This window comes from Typopeltis vanoorti, chromosome 13 (assembly GCF_054136105.1).
Source record: "Typopeltis vanoorti isolate ZY-2024b chromosome 13, IOZ_Tvanoo_1.0, whole genome shotgun sequence".
NCBI lineage: Eukaryota > Metazoa > Arthropoda > Arachnida > Uropygi > Thelyphonidae > Typopeltis > Typopeltis vanoorti.
In genome coordinates this window covers 90,260,888-90,283,266 of record NC_143561.1, presented here as the reverse complement: position 1 = coordinate 90,283,266, position 22,379 = coordinate 90,260,888, and the positions used below count along the sequence as shown (strand labels likewise).

At 34.8% G+C, this 22,379-nt stretch overlaps 1 protein-coding gene across 3 annotated transcripts in view; it reads right to left on the bottom strand.

Annotated features, from left to right (window-relative positions):
• LOC150100355 (uncharacterized) overlaps positions 1–22,379 on the bottom strand; it is a 358,520-nt gene that overhangs the window by 210,368 nt on the left and 125,773 nt on the right. For all 3 annotated transcript variants that reach the window (XR_016549227.1, XM_090402349.1, XM_090402350.1), the window contains exons 9-10: positions 18,663–18,885; positions 765–883 (exon numbers count right to left, since the gene is read on the bottom strand). Coding sequence is in view for 2 of the 3 variants with exons in the window: in XM_090402349.1 (XP_090258475.1) it covers positions 765–883; positions 18,663–18,885 (342 nt within the window). In the remaining variant the exon portion in view is untranslated. The remainder of the gene's footprint in view (positions 1–764; positions 884–18,662; positions 18,886–22,379) is intronic.

Genomic DNA, 22,379 nt, shown 5'->3' with positions numbered 1-22,379 from the left:
ATGCTTGTTCACAGCATGTGCGACACTGGCGAATTCGGCCGGCACCGGAAAGATACGACTACGGGTATGACTGTATTTCAAGTAAAGAACATTCACTTTTTATACCTCAAAAATAGTACTTAGAGCTCTAGTTCCTTTATACCTATCTTCAAATCAGTGGGTAGCCAGTTTCCACCCTTAATTGTTTCTGATAGCTGAGCTCATAGCTATCAATAATTCTGAAAGCAATGGGAGTAAAAGTACTACACATACATGATTCCATTATTGTCTGAAAGAGTGGAAATTTGTCAGTTTTTTTTTTTTTTTTTTGAAGGAAAAAAAACCCAAATTATCTGTACCAAATATTAACTCTGACACTGGAGGGAAAAAAAAAAAGCTTAAAAATTTCCCATAGTTAGCAAACAGAATCTATGTTATTTCTTCTGGTGGGCTACTATTATAGAATCAGAATCAAACTGTGGCCACACAGGAACCACTGTTTTGATAAGCTTATATAATAATTTCTACAAACTTCTACAAACTATTTTGGTAGGAAGAATTGATGGCAAAGGAACTAGGGGAAGAAAAAGAATATCATGGTTTGACAACATCAAGACGTGGACAGGAAAGAGCAGTGCACAACTGCTCAGATTAGCACAAGAGCGTAGTTTGTTCGCCAAGATGGTCGCTGACCTTCGATAGAAGATAGCACAATAAGAAGAAGATATAATAATTTGTGTCTGAGTGCAGACAACCGGATAATAAAAATAAATTTTTATGGTTACCTCCAATATACTAGTAGTATTTCTTTCACTTTGCAGATATTGCTTTGTCTCTTCCAATAAAGTACCTAGTTCTTCAATACGTAAAACAGCACCTAAATTTTCTCTTGGTGGTGATGGCACTAAAAAACAGGAAATCCTTTTAAATATGTGTTTATTTCTGTTATGAAAGATTCATTTTGCAAAAGGAGATTAGTTAAAGAGAAAGAATAAAATAATAATACTGGAAGTTTATTTTCCACTTGGTTAGACTATAAAAAATTTATTTAATCCTTTATCCAAGTGTATGCAAACAAAGTTTGTGCCTGAAGGTATCTTCAGGACTGAGACAACTCATAGTAAAGGTGGACCAAGCTCTCATCACTCCTTGTCTCAGTATCTCCCATAATGCAAAGCATATCTCCTTGCAGACATGTATAATGCTATGCATTAAGGAAAGGGGCACTACCCAGACCAGTTTCGACCTTTATTGAGGTCTCGTCAGTGGGAGCCAGATCCAGAAGTGGCGATATTAAGGTAGTGGTAAGATACCAGTCTGGGTAGTGGCTCTTCCCTTAATGCATAGCATTATACATGTGCAAGGAGATGTGCTTTGCATTATGGGAGATATTGAGACAAGGATTGATGAGAGCTTGGTCCACCTTTACTACAAGTTGCCTCAGTCCTGAAGATACTTCAGGAGCAAACTTTGTTTGCATACACTTGGATAAAGGATTAAACTAAATTTTTTATAGTCTAACCAAGTGGAAAATAGATTTCCAACATCTTTCACTAAATTATTCCAGAATAATTTAATAACAAGGTGGTACACCTTTTGGCAACTCCTATAGTAAATATGACCTCTCCATTGTTACTGCCTTAGTATCACCACTTCTGGGTCTGGCTCCCACTGACGAGACCTCAATAAAGGTCGAAACTGGTCTGGGTAGTGACCGTTCCCTTAATGCATAGCATTATACATGTCCGAAAGGAGATGTGCTTTGCATTATGGGAGATGCTGAGACAAAGAGTGATGAGAGCTTGGTCCACCTTTACTATGAGTGGACTCAGTCCTGAAGATACTTCGTGCGCAAACTTTGTTTGCATACACTTGGATAAAGGATTAAACTAAATTTTTTTAAATAATAATAATAATTCAAATTAGTAGATTTTTATGTAACTTAAACAGTGATGAAAGTTCCTCCTTATTAACGAGAAATTTATTAATCATGCAAACTGAAATGGGTAGGGAAGCAAATACTTATTTACTTATTTAATTGATTTAGCAAATATTAAGATAAATAAAACAAACACAGTACTTAAAATTCTATAAATCGGGCCTAATAGCCTCTTACCCCCAGGGTAATCAATCCTACCTCTATAGTCTCTTATAATATTATTACATGCCATTTTGTCTATTTCTGCAAGTTGCCTTGGTATGAAACTGGCTAACTCATCTTCAGATGAAAGGTCTTCTAAAGGGTCATTATGTTTCAGACACAATTCAAAGAAGGTTCTTTACAACATAAAGATTATGTCAATAAGAGATCTATGTGCTATGGAGGTGCTCGAAAAGTAGCATCTTCAAGAAAATTAACATACAACAAATGCTTTTCAACATTATCAGTTTGGGATTTTGATGAAATCTGGAACAGTATGTTATATTTTGAAATTCTAGTCAAGCTAAAGTCTCATTGTGCTGAAAAATTTACCCTATTACATTTTGAATGGTGTAGGAGTATGCATTGGTCTCAATAGATGAGACCAATGCAAGTAGATGGTCTCACTGGTCTCATCTCAATAGATGAGAGTAATGCAAGATCTCAGTAGACAGAAAGCTAATCTGAAAAAATAAAACTTGAAAACAAGTAGTTATAATAACTGTTACCAGTGTATTCTGTTGGCATAGATAGTTGACTAAGTGGATAGCCACTGTGCTCTCCAACCATCAGAATCCAGCAGCTGCATGGTGTGAATGATGTCTTTAGCCAAATAAACTGTTTTCAATGCTGGTTGTTAGACTACCATACTGCTTATTAAAAGCCTGAAGTCCCTTGAAAAAGTTTCATGTTTTATCTCTTGTATAAGGATTCCAAGTTTATTTAAGTCATAGTTCACCTACCATGCTAAATGTACTACAGATTATCAACCTATCATGGGTGGAATTATTTTTAAAACAATTATCATGGATAATTATAAGTATTTAGTAAGTGAATGTTTCTCAAAAATAGTTTAATGTGACAGTCTTTTTCCTAATAACTGGGGGGAAAAACAAAACAAAACAGCCAACACCTTTTATTCCCTTATAGGGAGTAGGTATTTAAATATTCCCTTAAATGGCCTTTTAACCCTGTCCAGCTTTTGGAGACAGATAGCTGACTGATGACTAATCACTAATTGTGATTAGCCATTTAACAGCCACTGATGAAGAGATGGGCATACCAAGTGCTGTTTGCCCATCTCTTGATACCTAACCCTAACAGGATATGTTAGTGTCTGAAATAATGTGGGTTCTATGGTCGATTTTCTTGAGTTTACAGGAGGAAAAAACCACCTGCCCATGCCAGAGATCAACTAACTCAGGAACCAGTCGAAGATAGGCTTAGAAAAAGTTCCTCCAGTTGATGACTAGACTTGAACTTAAGTCTAACTTCGGACAGCCTAGCACAGAGGATGCAAGCGCCACTTTCACTGAGCTACACCAGCCCAATCTTTTTAAAAATAAATCTAGGCTACTTTGTAATTAAAATAACAATTCCATGGCACATATCAATAACTAAATTTTTTAGTTTCTGATAAAGATGTACAGGATGTGATAGCCCAATGCAACTGCATTTTAATTCTAGTTTCCCAACTATTTTCAATTTTCTCTTAAATTGTTCTATGAGAGGACACTTCAACTCTGATTTTCTGAGTTGAATCCTCCAGAAAAGCTTACAATAGATCCACTTTGTGAGGACTGATGTGGCACATTACACTGAGCAGAAGAGTGACCATACGACATCTGATGATTAAATAGTTTTAAATAAAGATGAGTATCAGAATGAAACTCAGTTAAGATAGGTAGTTTTCCCCTTATACAGCCTCTCTATTTCCTTGAAATACAAAGATAATTTTAAAGTTTCTTTCTCACTTTTTGGAGAACTAATAGCAGGCAGATGTATGTCTGCTTGTTGTATACCAGAGTAGCATGTACCTCAGTGTTCATTACCTTTTGAGTTTATATTACATAACTCTGCCATTGCCGATCCCAAGCCTGGATGAGAAAGGAGGAGGGTTGTACTTGTGGCCAGCAACCATAATATGGAAAAATCATATTGCTACAGAACCTCAACCATTGTTGGAAAACCAACACAAAACCAAGAGGGAGAAGTACTGGGAAAAATGAAGCAAGCCAGTAAAAGCCCCATTGGGGAAGCTGACAGGCAGAAAACTCCAATAAAAAAACCTCTTTAGCCCAAAACTTTTAACCAAAATTGGATGCTGGAATATTAGGACTTTGTATGAAAATGGAAAAGCTAACTTACTAACCAGAGAAATGGATAGATACAAAATAGAAATACTAGGTCAAAATGAGACAAGATGGAATGGTAGCAGAGAAATCCAACTAACAACAAACAAATACATTTTATATTCTGGAAACCAGAATGAAGATGACACACATAGCAAAGATGTAGCTTTCATGCTAACAACAGATGCTAGAAGAGCACTAATTGAATGGAAACTAGTTTCTGAAAGAATCATCAAAGCTAGATTTAAAACTAAATACAGAAATGTGACTATAATAAACATATATGAACCAACAAACAATGCAAAAAAATAAAGAGAAAGAAGACTTCTATGACATGCTGCAAAAAGAAGTAGATGAAATAAAAAGTAAAGATATGATTTTAATTACAGGTGACATGAATGCAAAAGTAGAAGATAGTAACATGGGATATGAATGAAAATGGGAAAAGAAGGTTTAGGAAACTAACGAAAATGGGAAAATTCTAAAAGACTTTTGCACTTTCAGTGATATGATCATAGGAGGAACCTTATTTAAACATAAAGACATCCATAAACAGACTTGGATATAACCTGATAAGAAATCCAAAAACTAAATAGACCATATTTTAATAAACAGACCTTGGAGAACCTCTTTGATGGATGTAAGAGTTTAGAGAGGTGCAGATACCTTTACAGACCACTTATTGATTGCAAAAATAAAAATGAAACTAAGAAAAATATTTAAAGGCAAGAACCAAAGAATTAAATACAATATATCCAAACTGAAAAACAAGGATACAAAAGACAAATATAAAGTAACATTAAAGAATAAATATGGAAGCCTTATAGAACAACATAAGGAAATAGACATTGAAGAGAACTGGGAAAAAATAAAGAATATATTTAATAGTACTGCTGAAGAAGTTCTGAGAAGGCAGAGTAGGAATCGCAAACAATGGATCTCTGAAGAAACCATCAAATTATGTGAAGAAAGGAAAGCTTTAATGAATACACTTATGCAAATTACAGAAGAAAACAAAAGAAATAGGATAAATGAAAGATACAGGCTTAAAAACAGACAGGTAAAAAACAAGGGAAGACAGAAGAGTTTTCCTGGAGGAAATGTGTAAAGAGGCTGAAGAAGCAGCAAGTAAATTTGACCCAAAGAGGTTGTTTGAGATAACAAGAAAGTTTAGCTGGGAAGTGTTTTAAAAGAGAAGGGCCTGTAAAAAATAAAAAAGGAAAGTTACTCACAAATGAAAACAAGTATGGTGCTATAAAAGTCTTAGTGGCTGCACTGCATATTTCAGAAGGCGTGGACAGAGGGACGAATTTCCGATGACTGGAGTAGAGCTCTCATAGTACCCATATATAAAAAGGGAAATAAAACTGAATGTGAGAATTACAGAGGTATTTCCCTACTGAGTGTTCCTGGTAAGATTTATGCTAGTATACGTGAGAAACGGTTGATAAGAATTGTGGAGAAAATCTTGGTGAAGAACAAGCTGGATTTAAGCCAAACAGAGGCTGTCAGGATCAGATCTTCACTTTATGACAAATAGTCGAGAAATCATGGGAATATAACGAAGATCTGCATTTAAGTTTTGTCGATCTGGAAAAGGCATATAACAAGATGCCAAGAGAGAAGCTATTCAATACACAGTTATATGGTGTCAGTGGGGCATTATATCCAGCAATACTTGGTCTTTATTTGAGTTGTAAGTCAGCAGTTTGAATTGAACGAAGTACAGGAAGATGGTTTAATGTTAAATCTGGTGTGAGACACGGATGTACATTATCCCCTCTTTTTTATCTATATTGATCATATTATGAATGGTATCAAACCTGATATCAAAATTGGAGATGCTAATGTCAGCTCTTTGCTTTATGCAGACGATGTTATACTTCTAAATAAATCTGCAAAATTCCCTGACTAAATCGAATAACTGTTGTAATAGATATGTATGAAGGTCAGCAATAAAAAGACAAAGACAATGAAAATAGGCAGAATCATTGAAAATGTCAACTACGTTGTGAACGGAGAGCTTGTGAAACAAGAAAACATTTCAGCTACTTAGGCACGATTTTTAGTGAAGATGGTAAATTACATATGGAAATAGACAACAGAATCAACAAAGCTGGTATGGTAAGAAGTCAAATGAATAAATTCATATGGAATAAGAGAGAAATTAGTCGGAACACTAAATTTGCTGTATACAAGACAGTGTTCAAACCAGTTTTAACTTGTGGATCTGAGAGCTGGGTGAGAAGTAAAACACTTGACCAAAAACTAGAGACCACAGATATGAGAGTCCTGAGAAAGATTACAGGTGTGAACAGATGGCATCAATGGCAATATCATATTAAAAATGCGGATATTAGGAAAGAACATGACATTGTCAGCATCCAGGAATGCATTAGCAGAGCTAATGTCAGGTGGTATGGTCACTTAAATAGAATGGGAGAGGAAAGATTAGCAAAACAAGTGTTCTCTGCCAGGTTGGCAGGAAAACGACCCAGAAGACGACCAAGATATAGATGGATTAATATGGTACAAAGTGCCTTAGATGATAGAAATATAAGATCTGATAATGTTGGAGTCTTGACAAGTAACAGACTGATTTGGAGGAAAATTGGAGATAGGGAGTTAGTAATGATGTAAATTTTTCATGTAGTACTATCATATCCTGTACACTCCTTGAGGGTACATGGCAGGAATTTAATGATGATGAAAAATGTTACATTGGTGGTTGTTTTAGTGCGTTAAACTATCAAAATGTCATTGTCAATAAAGCACAAAAGAAACTGCAAATTCGTTTACATTTGAGTTGCTGGACAAATGTCAATTTGTTTGTTTATAAACTGCATGTATATGCAATGCTTAAATAGCTGAAGGAGCAAGCATTTAGGTTGCTCTTATAGAAATATTCAGCATGCAACATACATGATATTTCTAACAAAGAAAGGTCATGCATAGGCATATCAACTTAAGAATTTATGGCTTGTGACTTTCGCTGTTGTGTGCACAGGCTACTGGCACACAAACAGCTTGAGACTAAACACTAGTGTGCAGATATTTTTCTGCAGATGGGTTGGCAAAACTTAGAGAGAATATTGTTCAGGATGGCTGGGGGCATTTAAGAGTGACAGAGTGGGGAAGATTTTCAATCCCAGGTCAATATTCCAATCAAAGAAAGAGAAAAGAGCAAAGTTAATAATAATGATAATTAAGTACCTCTGAGATTTCAGTTCAGGATATGGACTTGTCAAAATCACACCACGTTCCAACATAAAGATATGCACAAATTCATGTTGAGAGAAGATAAAGGGGCATTTAAGAGTGACAGAGTGGGGAAGATTTTCAATCCCAGGTCAATATTCCTATCAAAGAAAGAGAAAAGAGCAAAGTTAATAATAATGATAATTAAGTACCTCTGAGATTTCGGTTCAGGATATGGACTAGTCAAAAATAACACCACGTTACAACATAAAGATATGTACAAATTCATGTTGAGAGAAGATAAATAAAAATAAGACAAGTCTCGACTATGTTATTGCTGATAATGATATATATTCATTCCACTTCAGCATAACAGTATATAGTGGATTTGAAATAGGTAGTGATGATGACTAGTTTAGGGCAGGATAAAACTGAATATCATATTAAAAAGTGCATCATAAAGTTTTAAAAAAAAATCAAAGTTGAACAGCTTTCAGAGGTGAAACTGTAGTCTCACATGTACAAATATTATTCAAGAAAAAATGAAAAAGCTTGAAAACAAGAAGAATCAAACCTTGATAACAAGAAGAATCAAAACTTGATAACAGCAGCAGATGCTGAAGAAAAAAGTCATCAGCAGATCTTAATCTGACTTCAAAAAGGCCAGCAGCAGAAAACTCTGGCAGTTTCCTGTCCAAATGGAAACTAGGCCTTCTGGTCCCTTTATTAAGGCTGCCAGACAATAATAAATTTAGTTTAATCCTTTATCCAAGTGTGAGCAAACAAAGTTTGCACCTGAAAGTATCTTCAGGACTAGGGTAAGGTGGTACAACACCAGGGCACTCCTTGCAAAGGTGGAGCAAGCTACCAACACTCCTGTCTCAGTATCTCCCATAATGCAAAACACATCTCCTTGTGGATATGTCTAATGTTATGCATTAAGGGAAAGGCCACAACCCAGACTAGTTTCGACCTTTATTGAGGTCTCTTCAGTGGGAGCCAGGCACAAGTGGAGATACCAGGCAGAAGCATTAGCAGGCCATCTCTACCTATAGGAGTTGGCAAATGGTGTGCCACCCTTTTTTAATAAATTACTCTGGATTTAGAGAAAGATGTTGAAAGTTTATTTTTCACTTGGTTAGAGTATAATAAATTTAGTTTAATCCTTTATCCAAGTGTGAGCAAACAAAGTTTGCGCCTGAAAGTATCTTCAGGACTAGGGTAAGGTGGTACAACACCAAGGCACTCCTTGTAAAGGTGGAGCAAGCTACCAACACTCCTCTCTCAGTATCTCCCATAATGCAAAACACATCTCCTTGCAGCCAGAGTAATTTATTAAATTACTTAACGAATCTTCAAAAACATTAGGAAGCATACACTCCCAGTTCATTACTGGAGCAATAAGAAGTCGTGGATGATTCAAAATTGTTTCAGGATGCCTTAATCAACTGGTGATTGCGAGCGAAATAAAAAGCTATTGTGTGAAATAAAATGTAGAATGTAAAATTTTATAAATTGTAGATAATGCTCCTGGTCATCCGTCTTATAGCGGTGATCTTCACCAAGTTCAAGGTCATGTTTCTCCCTCCAAACACTACTTCATTGATCCAACTGATGGATCAGGGAGTTCTTGCAGTGTTTAAGGCTTATTATCTATGGAGAGCTTTTTCACAAGCCATTTCTGCTACTGAAGGAAATGACCAGACTCTCATGCAATTCTGGAAAACATTCAATATTTATCATGCTATTAAAAATATTGCTGTGGCATGGGACGAAATTACCTCTAAATGTATGAGTGGCATATGGAAAAATACATTAAAAAGATTTGTGCATGATTTTGGAAGTTTGTAATAGTGGGCCTAACAAACAATCTGAATCTCCAAGTGAATTATGATGCCATAATTCGACTCATAGAAAGTTCCTCTGAAGAGATGACCAACAAAGAATTGGTCGAACTGGAGGAACAACTGTTGCACAAGAGGAAAAAAGAGAAAAGGAAGAGGGAAAAGAGAAACAAGAAGAGGCAGTTAAACAATTTACAGTGAAGGGTCTTGCAGAAATGTTCTTTGCAGTTAGCGATGTTCTCAAAATGGCTGAAGACATCGACCCCAATGTTGAAAGCTACTTAATAATAGAAATCGAAAGTACATGATGCATTCACTTGCTATGAACAAATTTATGATGAAAAGAAGAAGAGGAATAAGCAAAGCACATTGGATATTTTCATCCAAAAAAAAAAAAAAGGTTACACCAGAAGAGCCACAGCCTGATCATTCTCACAGGGTAGGTAATGAGGATGTGATTGTGGAGGAAGATTTGGGTGATTATTCTCCTGTTTTATAGTTGTAGTAACACATAGTACAGTTTTATAATAAGGTTTAAAAATTAAAATGGCAGTATAATTATTATGGTTAAGTCCCTAACCCCTATAACTCTGTTGATTTAATGTATCGACTTATGTCCTGCTGGGTGGAACAGAACCCAGACGTAAGTCAATGGATGACTGTGTGATCCAAAATTGAATGTTGTGTGCTTGCCACAGTCTTAATTTGTGCTCTATGATGCCAGAAAGAAAACTAGTGAAATATTAGTGCATTTTATAAAATATTTTTTTTTTGTTTGGTGCTGCCTTATACTGTGAAGCACTTATCAAGAGAAATGCAGTCAGGAGTATATATATCAATACTAGTGGCAGAAAAAGTCATCCAGAACTTGAAATGTGGAAAGGTAGCTAGAACAGATAATATTCCACCATATATGCTGAAAGACAGTGATATAAATATTTTATAGTGACTATATTGCATAATTTCAAAGACCTGGTCACAGGAATGAATTCCAGATTACTGGAGTAAAGCTCTCATAGTTACCATCTAAAAAAAAGAGAATTACAGAGCAATTTCTGTAATGAGTGTTCCTGAAAAGATTTATGCAAGCATACTTAAGGGGTTAAGGAAAATTATGGAAGCAAAACATGAATAAGAACAAGCTGAGTTTAGGCCAAATGGAGGTTGTCAGCATTAAATTTTCACTTGAAAACAACCTCTTAAGTTTTGCAGATCTGAAAAAGGTATATGACCAAGTGCCAAGAGAAAAACTGTTCAAAATGCTACAATTATGTGACATAAATGGGACATCAAGCAGGATTATTATTATTAGACCTTCAGGGAATCAAGGTCTTATCGAGAAAGGCCATACCACCCAGACCAGCTGTCATACCTTTCCTTAAACTCATCAAGCACTCACAACTGTTTCACTCACTTATGGTTCTATGAGAGAAAAATCTAGCTCTTACCCCTTGAACTGCACACAGACTTAACTTCCACAGATGCTCCCTTACCCCATCCTCTCTCACCCTCCATATAATGAAAAATTTTATCAACCGACATCCTAATAATGTCCTCTCAAAAGTTCATAGACCTCTCAATATCACCTCTTTCTTCTCTGTACACCAGTGTCTGCAGTCTTACTCTCAGTCTATCCTTGTAATCTACATTCCATAACCCCGATATCTTTGTGACACTTCTTTGCAGCCTTTCCACAGCCTCTTTATTCCTTTGGAACTCAGGAGACCAAATCTGTGCACAGTAGTTCAGTTAAGGTCGCATTGAGGCCTTGTGAAGAGAAATGGCAACTTCCTTTTCTCTGAAAGTTATCCAATAACCATGCTATCTTATGAGCTAGTTTGGCTCCTTTTGCAATATACCTTTAATATACCCCAACATCCCCAAATCACTAGCTTCATCAATTTCCTAGAGTACTTTTCCACCAATGTAGTGTAATATTTTCTTTCCAAAATGCATAATTTTACACTTTTCCAGACTAAACTAGCACTAAATGCATTATCAGCAAGCAAGAATATTTCCGTTAAAATCATTTCCTTCATCACCGTTTTCTTCCTATAAAAATTGAACAGTAATGGTGCAAGCACAGAGTTCTGCAGATGACTCCACACTACTAGTCAAGAATTCTGCTCCCTTCATATTCTCATTTATAGCAATTTGTGCAACAGAGTTTCATGTGGTATTCTGTCAAATGCCTTTGTGAAATCAATATTAATGTGTGGCTATTCCCTTTTACCCAGCACAACTGTGACTATTATAAATAGTAAGCAAATTAATAAGGGAAGAGAACCTTTGCAGAGAACTTCATTGCATGCCTCTTCACATTTCATGATTTCTTCAAATGTTGCAACTTAGTCTCCAAGGTTTTGTTCTTGTTTTCAGGCTCTTTCAGTTTTTTCTTGACTATTTCTATACTTCAGTGATACAGATCACCTCTGAAAGCTGCTTAAACAATTCATTTTAAAGCTTAGATATTTTTCTGTTCAATAAATTAACAAAAGGGGGGTGCTTAAGAGTCAAAGCTGTATAACTGAGGGTATCCAGAGTTTACCGAAAAACAGTTAACCAAAAGACAATTCATCGAACGACAATTTATCGAAAAAGCAATTCAATGAATAAACAATTCATCGAAAATCAGTTCATCGAACAAAAGTTAATCGAAAAAGCAATTCCTCGAAAGGCAATTCCCTGAAAAAGCAATTCACCGATCAGCAGTTAATCGAAAACACAATGATCGAAAAACAACAATTCATCGAAAATACAGTTCACCGAAAAATGAATTATAAGGCATGTGGGGTTAAGATGTAGGGTGCAAATTTTTTTTTTGTTTTTGTTTTGATGAGAGGGTTATATCTTTCAGGTCACTTATAGATGGTAAACTACTATTTATCCGATTTCGTTTGGAAAGTGATTTTTTTGTGGGGCATACTGGTTGCAGTGAATGATATCCACTGAGGCGGATATAGTTGAGATGTTAAATGAACATTTCATAAAGGTATTTCATCCTCGTGAAAATAACATCCTACAGAACTTGAGGTCAGTGGGGAGGGAGAAGGAACACTGATGGTAAGTGAGTTGGAGGTATACATGAGGAATTCAGTAAACTCGATATCAGTCAGCATGTAGGACTTGTTGATATATTAACATGCGTTTTTGCGATATCTCAGAAGAGGAAGTCACTAGTGGTGTGGTGAAAGAATCATCGGCCTTAATTCAAAACAACTCAACCCAATTCCAATTTCCTTTAGCACTGTGTTTTCTAACTGTGATCTGCCGACCACTGGCATCCTTCAGAATGAGTATGCTTCAAAAAAGTTTATAGGTTTGTTTTTTTACGACTCTTTATTCTCATTCCTATTTTATTATTTTCCTAGAGAATTTTTTTTTTAAACAAACTGCACCGATCACCTCCTCAAAACTCAGAAATATACCCACATATATACTCATCAGTATTTTTAGCCTAATCCTCCCCTTATTAACTGCAATTATTTGCTTTCAAGGTCATTCGGGAGATAAGTGCATGTGTTACTTTTGTCGTTGAGGAATAACAGGAACAGGAGTAAATAAGTGAAATATGATTGAAAAATCTTCAGGAATGATTTTTTTTTCAAGTTTTCCAATATTTTTACTCTGAATTCCTGTATATTTTATTATTATATTATGAAAATATTTACATCAAAGAATCAATTTATTATTATTATTCGTAGTAGTAGTAATATTAACCGTTAATACTATTTTCCCTCATCCTCCTCAATATAATGATTGTTGGTATAGCAATGCTACTAAGGAATACTTTACTAAGAAATAATTATAGAACAAAATGAATTCTTATTGTCTTTCTTGTCCGATAAGTGTTTCCTGCCTGTATATATATGCATGTTCATGGGACTAATTTGCCTATTTCCAGGAGGAAAAGCCTAGTCATCTCCGTATTAGGCCTACTAACTTACTTTCAAGTTGAAATGGACTGTTAAAATTATGCGGCTCGTACATTTATTGATGGACATTTTTTACTCAGATTCGGTATTTGAAACTCTTATAAAAAATTGTTGAACAGTCCCAGTTTTCAGCTCAGCTATATTCGGGGCTACAAAGAAAAGTGTCGAAATTATGTATTACAATAACTCGCTGACTTAGCAGAATTCCAGAAGTTTTTAGTACAAGAAGCTGTCTGCACAGTTCGGGTTTAGTTCCAAACGGATCACTTTTATCATAGCATTTCTGTAAAGAAATTCCGAAATGATATTAGCAATTCTGCTCTGGCTGGATGAAATCTTTAATTTCAGTTGGACTAGAGTTATTGTGACAAAATTTGGTAGAACAAAATGTCTTCTCTACAGATAAATCACTATCTGCACAATGAAGCAATATGTACACTTACATTAAATGTTCTGAAATGCAAGAAAATAATTATTCCATTTCAATGACAATTCCATATGTTATCTGTATCATGAGTAACGTTCCATATTGTTACTGAACATTTTTAAACAATACTTTGCAAGAAAAATGATTTTTCTATGAATTATAAGAGAATTCATTGAAAAACTTTCGATGAATTCTTTTGATTTCACGAATTGTCATTCAATGAATTGGTCATTCGATAAATTGCCATTCGTTAAATTGTCGTTCGATGAATTGTTCATTTGGCGAATATCCTTTTCGGTGAATTTTCCTGTAACCATAACTGAGAGGAGACCTCCACATACCCTTTAAAAGGAATGCAGAGAACAACCAGGGCTTCTGACCTAATGTCCAATCCTCACCTTCTCGTGTGGCATCCTGTTGAGTATCTACCTGGATACTGAACGAACAAGGATAGGTTGGCAATTTGGGATTTAGCTGACCAAATTGTATTCTTATTGGCTTAAACCAAAATATGAAATGATGGTACAACATGACAGAATTTCATGACGGCTGGGACGTCGCCTGGTTAAACAAGGCCACCTGTTGTTTCCACCTAGGAACCAAGGCAAACAGTGAAAAGTCAGCTACTGCAACAAATATTAAAATACACCCCAACTCAACGTCAGAGTTCAAGATCGGTACTATCAACATAAGAAGCCTGAATGGCAAAGAAAGGAGCTAGCTGAGGAAATTAGATACATACCAGATAGGGTGACTGAAACAAAAAAAGACAAAAACTGGTGAAATCTTTCTGAGCAACAAATACAAAATGTTATATTCAGGCAATGACAATCAAGGAAAAGAAGGAGTAGCCATAGTATTCAATACCAAATATGAGGCTAATCTTCTTGAATGGCAGTCAGTCTCAAGTAGAGTGATGTGGACAAGTATGAGAATGGAGAACTGGACAATGAGACTTATTTGAGCCTATGGCCCCACAGAAGGTTCTACTAAGATAGAAGTGGAAAGATTATTTGAGGCTTTAGAGAAAACAACTGACACCATGAAAAAGGAAAAGTTGATCCTTGTTGGGCATCTAAATAGCAGAGTAGGAAATAATTGTCAGACACAAAAATATTTTGGGAAAATTTGAAGAAAAGAGCAAAGCTAATAATAATAATGGCAAATACCTGTTGGATTTTTGCTCAGAACATGGACTGGTTGTTACTAACACAATGTTCCAACATAAAAATGTGCACAAATTCACATGGAGAGAAGAGGCAAGGAATAAAAAAAGTCCCATTGACTATGTTATTGTTGATAGTGATGTTTTCTCCCTGGTGCAGGACACCAGGGTGTACAGAGGATTGAAATTGGAAATGATCACAGTTTAGTCTTGAGCAGGATAAAATTGAATTTCATATTGAAAAGAAGAACATAAGAAAGTTTTAAGGCAAATAAAAGTTGAGCATCTCTCAGATGGGAACTGTAGACTAAAATACACAAACATGATTGAAGAAAAAATGAAAGAATTTGAGAAAAGGAACCACCAAACCTTGGAGATTCAATGGCAAGGCCTAATGAAAACATTGACTGATTCAGCCAGAGAGGCATGTGATGAGGTTGTCTGCAAGGATAGAAAATTCAGAACTCCATAGTGGACACAGGAAGTTAAAGAGACAGTGAAGGAAAAGAAGAAAGCATATCAAAAGTTCATGGCAAATAAATCAGCTTGTGCTCTTAGAGAATACAGAGACAAATGTAAGAAAGCTGAACAGTGTGTAAAACAAGCTAAACAAAAGTCATGGGAAGACTTTGGTAAGAACACAGAAAATAAATATCAAGAAGGTGGCAAGATATTCTGGAGGTTTTTGAAGAAGCTCACAAATGGAGGAAAGAGTGCTGTAAAAGGAATTAGAGATGGTAAAGGAGACATGAAAACTGGAGAAGAAAGATATCTTTGAGTAATTACTTTGGAAAATTGCTAAATGAAACAAGCAGTGATAGCACAATGGTAAAAAACACTCAGACATGCAGTCAGGAATACATATCCATACTTGAAGTAGAAAAAGCCATCAAAAGCCTGAAATATGGAAAGGCAGCTGGAGTAGATGATATTCGACCAGAAATGCTCACGAATGGCGGTATAAAAGTCTTACAGTGGCTGCACTGCATAGTTCAGAAGGCATGGACAGAGGGAGGAATTCCAGATGATTGGAGTAGAGCTCCCATAGTACACATATATAAAAAGGGAAATAAAACTGATTGTAAGAATTACATAGGTATTTCTCTACTGAGTGTTCCTGGTAATATTTATGCAAGTATACTCGACAAACAGTTGAGAAGGATTGTGGAAGAAAAGCATGGTGAAGAACAAGCTGGATTTAGGTCATATAGAGGCTGTCAGGATCAGATCTTCACTTTATGACAAATAGTTGAAAAATCATAGGAATATAACAAATATCTGTATTTAAGTTTTGTAGATTTGGAAAGGGCATATGACAAAGTGCCAAGAGAGTAGCTATTCAATACACTACAGCTATATGGTTTCAAGTAGGCATCATATCATGTAATACTGAGTCTTTATTTGAGTTGTAAGTCAGCAACTAGAATTGAAGGAAGTACAGGAAGATGGTTTAATGGTCAATCTGGTGTCATACAAGGATGTACATTATCCCCTCTGTTATTCATTATCTATATGGATCACATTATGAAGGAAAGTGGTATTAAACATGATATCAGAATTGGAGATGTTGATCTCAGCTCTTTACTTTATGCAGATGATGTTATACTTGTAAATAAATCCAGTACAAGTCTGCAAGATTCCCTGACTAAATTGAATATGTAATAGATTTAGTATGAAGGTCAGCAACAACAAGACAAAGACAATGAAAATAGGCAGAAGCACTGAAAATATCAACTGCATTGTGAATTGAGAACCTATAAAACAAATAAAACATTTCGGCTACTTAGGCACAGTTTTTAGTGAAGATAGTAAATTACATATGGAAATAGACAACAAAATCAACAAAGCTGGTATGGTAGGAAGTCAACAGAATAAATTTATATGGAATAAGAGAGAAATTAGCTAAAACACTAAATTAGCTGTATACATGACAGTATTCAAGCCAATTTCAGCTTATGGATCTGAGAGCTGGATCAGAAGTAAAACTCTTGACCAAAGGCTAGAGGCTGGAGATATGAGAGTCCTGAGAAAGATTTGGGGCATGATCAGATGGCATCAATTTTATTTGTTGAGAAGCCAAACGGCTATTTTTATTTGTTTTTTTCGTGTGCGAACTACAGAAAATGTAAGAACATACACATAAAAAGAATTGGGATTAAAAGACAAAAATGCCACTTGCATGAAATATTAAGTAAAAACATAAAATGTCAAATTTCACTCATCCAGTAAATAATATACTTAAAAGTTGTTTCATTACACTGCATTAAATCTTCTCAGGTATATATATTATTAATGTCTATTAAGCAGCACTGCAGAAGATGATCCATGGTTTGTGTTTTACCACATGAGAAACTGTCATTGTCCGTGTAGCCCATCTGGCCATATTCTGCTTTGATCTGCCCATTCCGGAACGAAGTCTATTCAATGTCTTCCATCTTTGCCAGCCAAGATGTAAGCCAGAAGGAAGAGATTCGTTTAAGTTCAGAACCTCTGGAGATTGTTCTTGCCACATTGTTAACCTTGTAGCTTTTATGGAATCGACCAATGGTTCCAATGAGTGAATAAAACTTTTCACTGATCTTAGCCTCTTATGTACTGCAATATGCCCATACAAAAGATGCTGTTCATCATTTAGTTGTTGTTTCCACTCATATCTACTGTGTAGTCCTTCTGATGTGAGGAGGTGCAATAACAGACATATTGCAATAAAAAGACAGTGAGTATAGATGGTCAATTTTTGTAGGCTTAAGGCAGCCGGTAATCTGCCGACATGTTTCATTAAGAACCTCATCAATGGTAATATCATATTAAAAACAAGGATATTAGGAAAGAACTAGACATTGTCAGCATCCAGGAATGAGTTAGCAGAGCTAATCTCAGGTGGTATGGTCACTTAAAGGAAAGGTGAGCAAATCAAGTGTTCTCTGTCAGTTTGGCAGGAAAAAGACCCAGAGGAAGACAAAGATATAGGTGGATTGAGACAGTAAAAAGTGCCTTAGAAGATAAAAATATAAGATCTGATAATGTTGGAGTCTTGACAGGTAACAGACTGATTTGGAGGAAAATTGTAGATAAGAATTTAGTAATGATGTAAATTTTTCATATCCTCTACACCCCTTGAGGGTACATAGCAGGAATTTGATGATGATAAATTAACAAATGCATGCATAAATTAATAAATGTCACTATATATAGGGTGGCTCATTAGTCATGGAACATTCCGTAGAAAGGGTCCAGCTTTTTAAAGCTGAAAATGGAAGGCATTTAAGAATGCAGGTTTTTCATGACTAATTTTAAAAAAAATCAGGTAATGTTAAAATACTTATTCAATTGCTTCACGAAGACAGGCCCTTTCCAGAACTTGTGGATAATCCTGTATTAAAAGAGCATAAATGACTTTCGCTTAGCAAACAAGACTGATTATAAGGCAAATATCATCTGCATTTCCAGATTTTAATTTTTTTTTTTTTTTTTTAGAAATTGATCAATAACTTAGTAAATACATAACTTCTAGCAAGAAGTTGCTGTAATATTGCGCTATTTAAGACAAATGCAGATATATTGACTATATACTGACTTTCTGTTAGCATTTTTGTGATTCCTTCAAACGAATTTAATAACAAATGGACAGATATTATAAACTGTATACAGACTTCTGCATTCACATCTTTCACCCAACGTTACCATTGCTGAAAGTTTGCAACTCTGTAAGTCACTAATATTCTTAAACATTCCAAGTTCCAAACCACAAACATTTCTTGACTTCTGTGCATGAAACAGTTATTCTCTATTATTCCTTTTAAGAAATATTGCTATATGATTTCCTTTTAGCAAATTATTACCTGCAAGATTCTGGAATGCTTGCTGCTCGCATATTTTTTCTTCGTATAGCTGATGTACTACACCAAGTTCTCTCATAGCCTTACTTAATTCTTGTTGGATTTCATTCCGTTCATTCTTATATTTTGTACAGTCTACTTCAAGATGCTGCATCTGTTGCATCATCATCGTCTGTTCAGATTTTAACTGAATATTCTGACCTTTAACACCTTCAAGAGATTTTAGCTATTGAAAGAATAGAAACAGCAAATAAGAAAAATTATTAATCTTGAAATTTTTAATTTATAATTATCATTTTTTTTTTTTTGAGATTTACTGCATTATAAAATATTGAATTTAGTCTGTGGTGACTAAACCTTTATGAAAAAATATCTTTTTTTTTCCCCTACATAATGTACAGTGCAGTCCATACTACAATGCAAAGAAGTTGTGTTTCACTTAATGAAAATGAGGTGCTTTTTTTTTTTTTGTAGAATAGTGCAAATTATTTTTTACAGTGCATAATGAAAACATCCTTTACAAAGGCTTTATTTCCGTGACAAGAAATTTAGGGACATAGTAAAATCTTTCTTTAGATATTAAAAAAAAAAAAGATTAGTATATGCCTAAGCTTAATAATACACACACACACACAGTACTCAGAATGGGATTCTGTTCTAGCCCTAAGGCAGAAATCAGAATATGTTAACGGTGTTAAAAGTTAACATACATGATTTCTGACTTTGACTTAGGACTAGATTATCAGAATAGGATCCCATTCTGAGGAGTGTGTGTGTGTGTGTGTATTATTAAAAGTTAGCCAGTAAACTAAAGTTTTTTTAAAATCTAAAGAAAGATTTTACTGTCCCTAAATTTCTTGTTATGGAAATAAAGCCTTTGTGAAGGATGTTTTCATTATGCACTGTAAAAACAATTTGCACTATTCTACAAAAACTTCATTTTCATGAAGCAAAACAACTTCTTTATTATGCTTTTAAGTGATTTTACTCCTTGTTTATAATGTAATAATACAATGTGCAATTATAACATAAAATTACCATCTAGAGTACTATACTTCTTCAGCTAGTTGAATCTCCAAGGTTCTTAGCTGCATGCACCAACTTCTTCCATTCCTCTGTCTTGAGCTTTTTAATTCCAGTTTCGAATGCCCACGGTGTTAAAAGTTAACACCGTGGGCATTCCCATCTCATCCATAGTCTACCTCTAGGTATTAGGCTTCATCTTGAATGCTTGTTTAGCCATTCTCTCCTCACCCATTCTTTCCACATGTCCAAGCAATCTCAATCTGCTGCTCAAATCTCATCAACTAGAAGTGGGATCTATAGAGTTAATATAGTTCTTGGTTATACCTTCTTCTCCATTCACCTGTTGTGTTATATCTTACAGGTCCATAGACTTTTCTGAGGATTTTATTTTCAAAAGATCTATAAACAGTAATAAATAATGAAACATAAGTATAGAGTGCTTCTCTGCAATCACCAGCAAAAATAACCAGCTGTAATTAAATGGAACAAGAGTAATTCTGAAGTATTTCTCTTACTCCGTTTTTCTATGCACTAATTTGATGATTCATCGAAGGAAGCAGAGGAGACTAGGTCATCAACAACAAAGGCTTCAAACTCAGGAACTGAAACAAAGCATTCTGAGGATACTGCATAACTTTCCAGGTGCATAACTTGTGTATAATGAGGAAATATATTAGCGATGTGTTAAATCTACCTTACATTTTTTTTAAATTCTCAATAACTCGATAAAAAATAGATAAAAAAAAGTATTAGTGAAAAAAAAAAATTACATACCTAGATATTATTTGTATGAATATGTTTATATAAACTATAATACACTTAATATTAAACACAATTTATCTATAATTTTAAACCATACACTTAATTCTAAACAGTTTATTTTTCCATAATTAAAAACAATACTGATTAATAACAAATACAATTTCAATTAGTAGTTTTAAAAACTGACATAATGTTATGTCAATTTTTAAAATCTAGCCAGTCATTGTTACATGCGAAATCATTGTGTCCAAATTATTTAGCAAAATTTTCTGTTCAAGACTGGACTGTCTATTTGAGAATCCAGCACATGAAGAGAACAAAGAAAACTTTTTACGCATCTCAACTTTTTTTTCACACTTCATTCTAACTCATGAATAATTTGACTTTCACAAACTGAGAGACACTTCTTTTAGTGGACATGTTTCTGATGGAAGGGTTCATTTTTAAATGATTTTACAGTCATGGCAGTTTTTGGGTAAAGTGAGGAAGGAGGGCCAGAAGCTAACACTGGACAGGTTGAGAGTGACAGCAGTTGGCCCAAGAAAAAGATTAGGTTATAAACCAGCCCACAGTCCAATGCAGGTGGTCATAAAAGCTGTCACTGTTATAATTTTCGTCTATTCCAAGCACTACCCAAGCAATTAAAAATGTTCGTATAGTTATCAAAATTAGTATAGTATATCCATGTGGTATGCTCATTATAAAAGTGAGCAACTATATGGGAATATGCATAAATTAAAACCACTATGGCTTTTTTTCTCATTACAACTGTGATATTGTTATTTCCATGCTCGTTACAACCAAGTTCGACTAAGTCAGAAGCTGAATGAATGACTGATTATAGAAGCATGGAATCTTATTAAAGGTTTCAAAATGTTATCTACAGAAATTTTGCCTATGGACCATTCCACTTAATATTAACGCATTAAGATGACTTGTGTCATAAGAGTAGTATCATGTTCATCTCATTTAGCTCATATTTTTCATAATCTATATTCATGATAGGAATTATAAAACATAATTCATAAATATGACTCACAGGTCACACACGTCTTTTCACAAAGATTATGAAATCTTTCACAAAACTCAAGCCATTCATTAAATACTGGCATGAAAGAGACTCAAGAAAACAGCTGAAGTCTGTAAGTCAGCCTAATATCAGTAAAAGAAGAAACCCCATGTGATATTTGTTAGCATAAAGTTTAATGTGCGAGTTGATAATGAAGAAAATACACGCACTAAAACTTAAAACATAGAAACTTTATAAGTTAACTAAAATAATTTTATCTTGATAATACTGTAGTTTGTCCACATAACTAATATACCAGACTGTTAATGCAAAATAAAATAACTCATTCAAACAAGAATAACTGGGGAAGGGAAAAAAAAACAAAAAAACAAAAACAGAATTTATCCAGAGACATCTCGTGTAATGAAAATAACATGTCTTTTAATAAATTACCAATTTTATCAACTACAGTCATCCCTCGAATTACGTTGGGGGTTCTGTTCCATCCAGCAGGATGTAAGTCAATACATTAAATCAACAGAATTATAAGGGTTAGGGGTTACTGCCACTATAAAACAGGAGAATAATCACCCAAATAATCCTCCACAATCGCATCTTAATTACCTTCCCTATGTGAAGGAACAGGCTGTGGCTCTTCTGGTGTAATCTTTGTTTTTTGATGAAAATGTCCAATGTGCTTTGCTTATTCCTCTTCTTTTCATCATAAATTTGTTTATAGCAATCAAACGCATCATGTATTTTCCTTTCTGCTAATAAGTAGCATTCAGCATTGGGGTCCATGTCTTCAGCCATTTTGAGAACATTGCTATTGCTAACTGCAGAGAACATTTATGCAAGACCCTTCACTGTGAAATGTTTAACTACCCTTTCTTGTTTCTCTTTTTCATCTTCCTTTTCTCGTT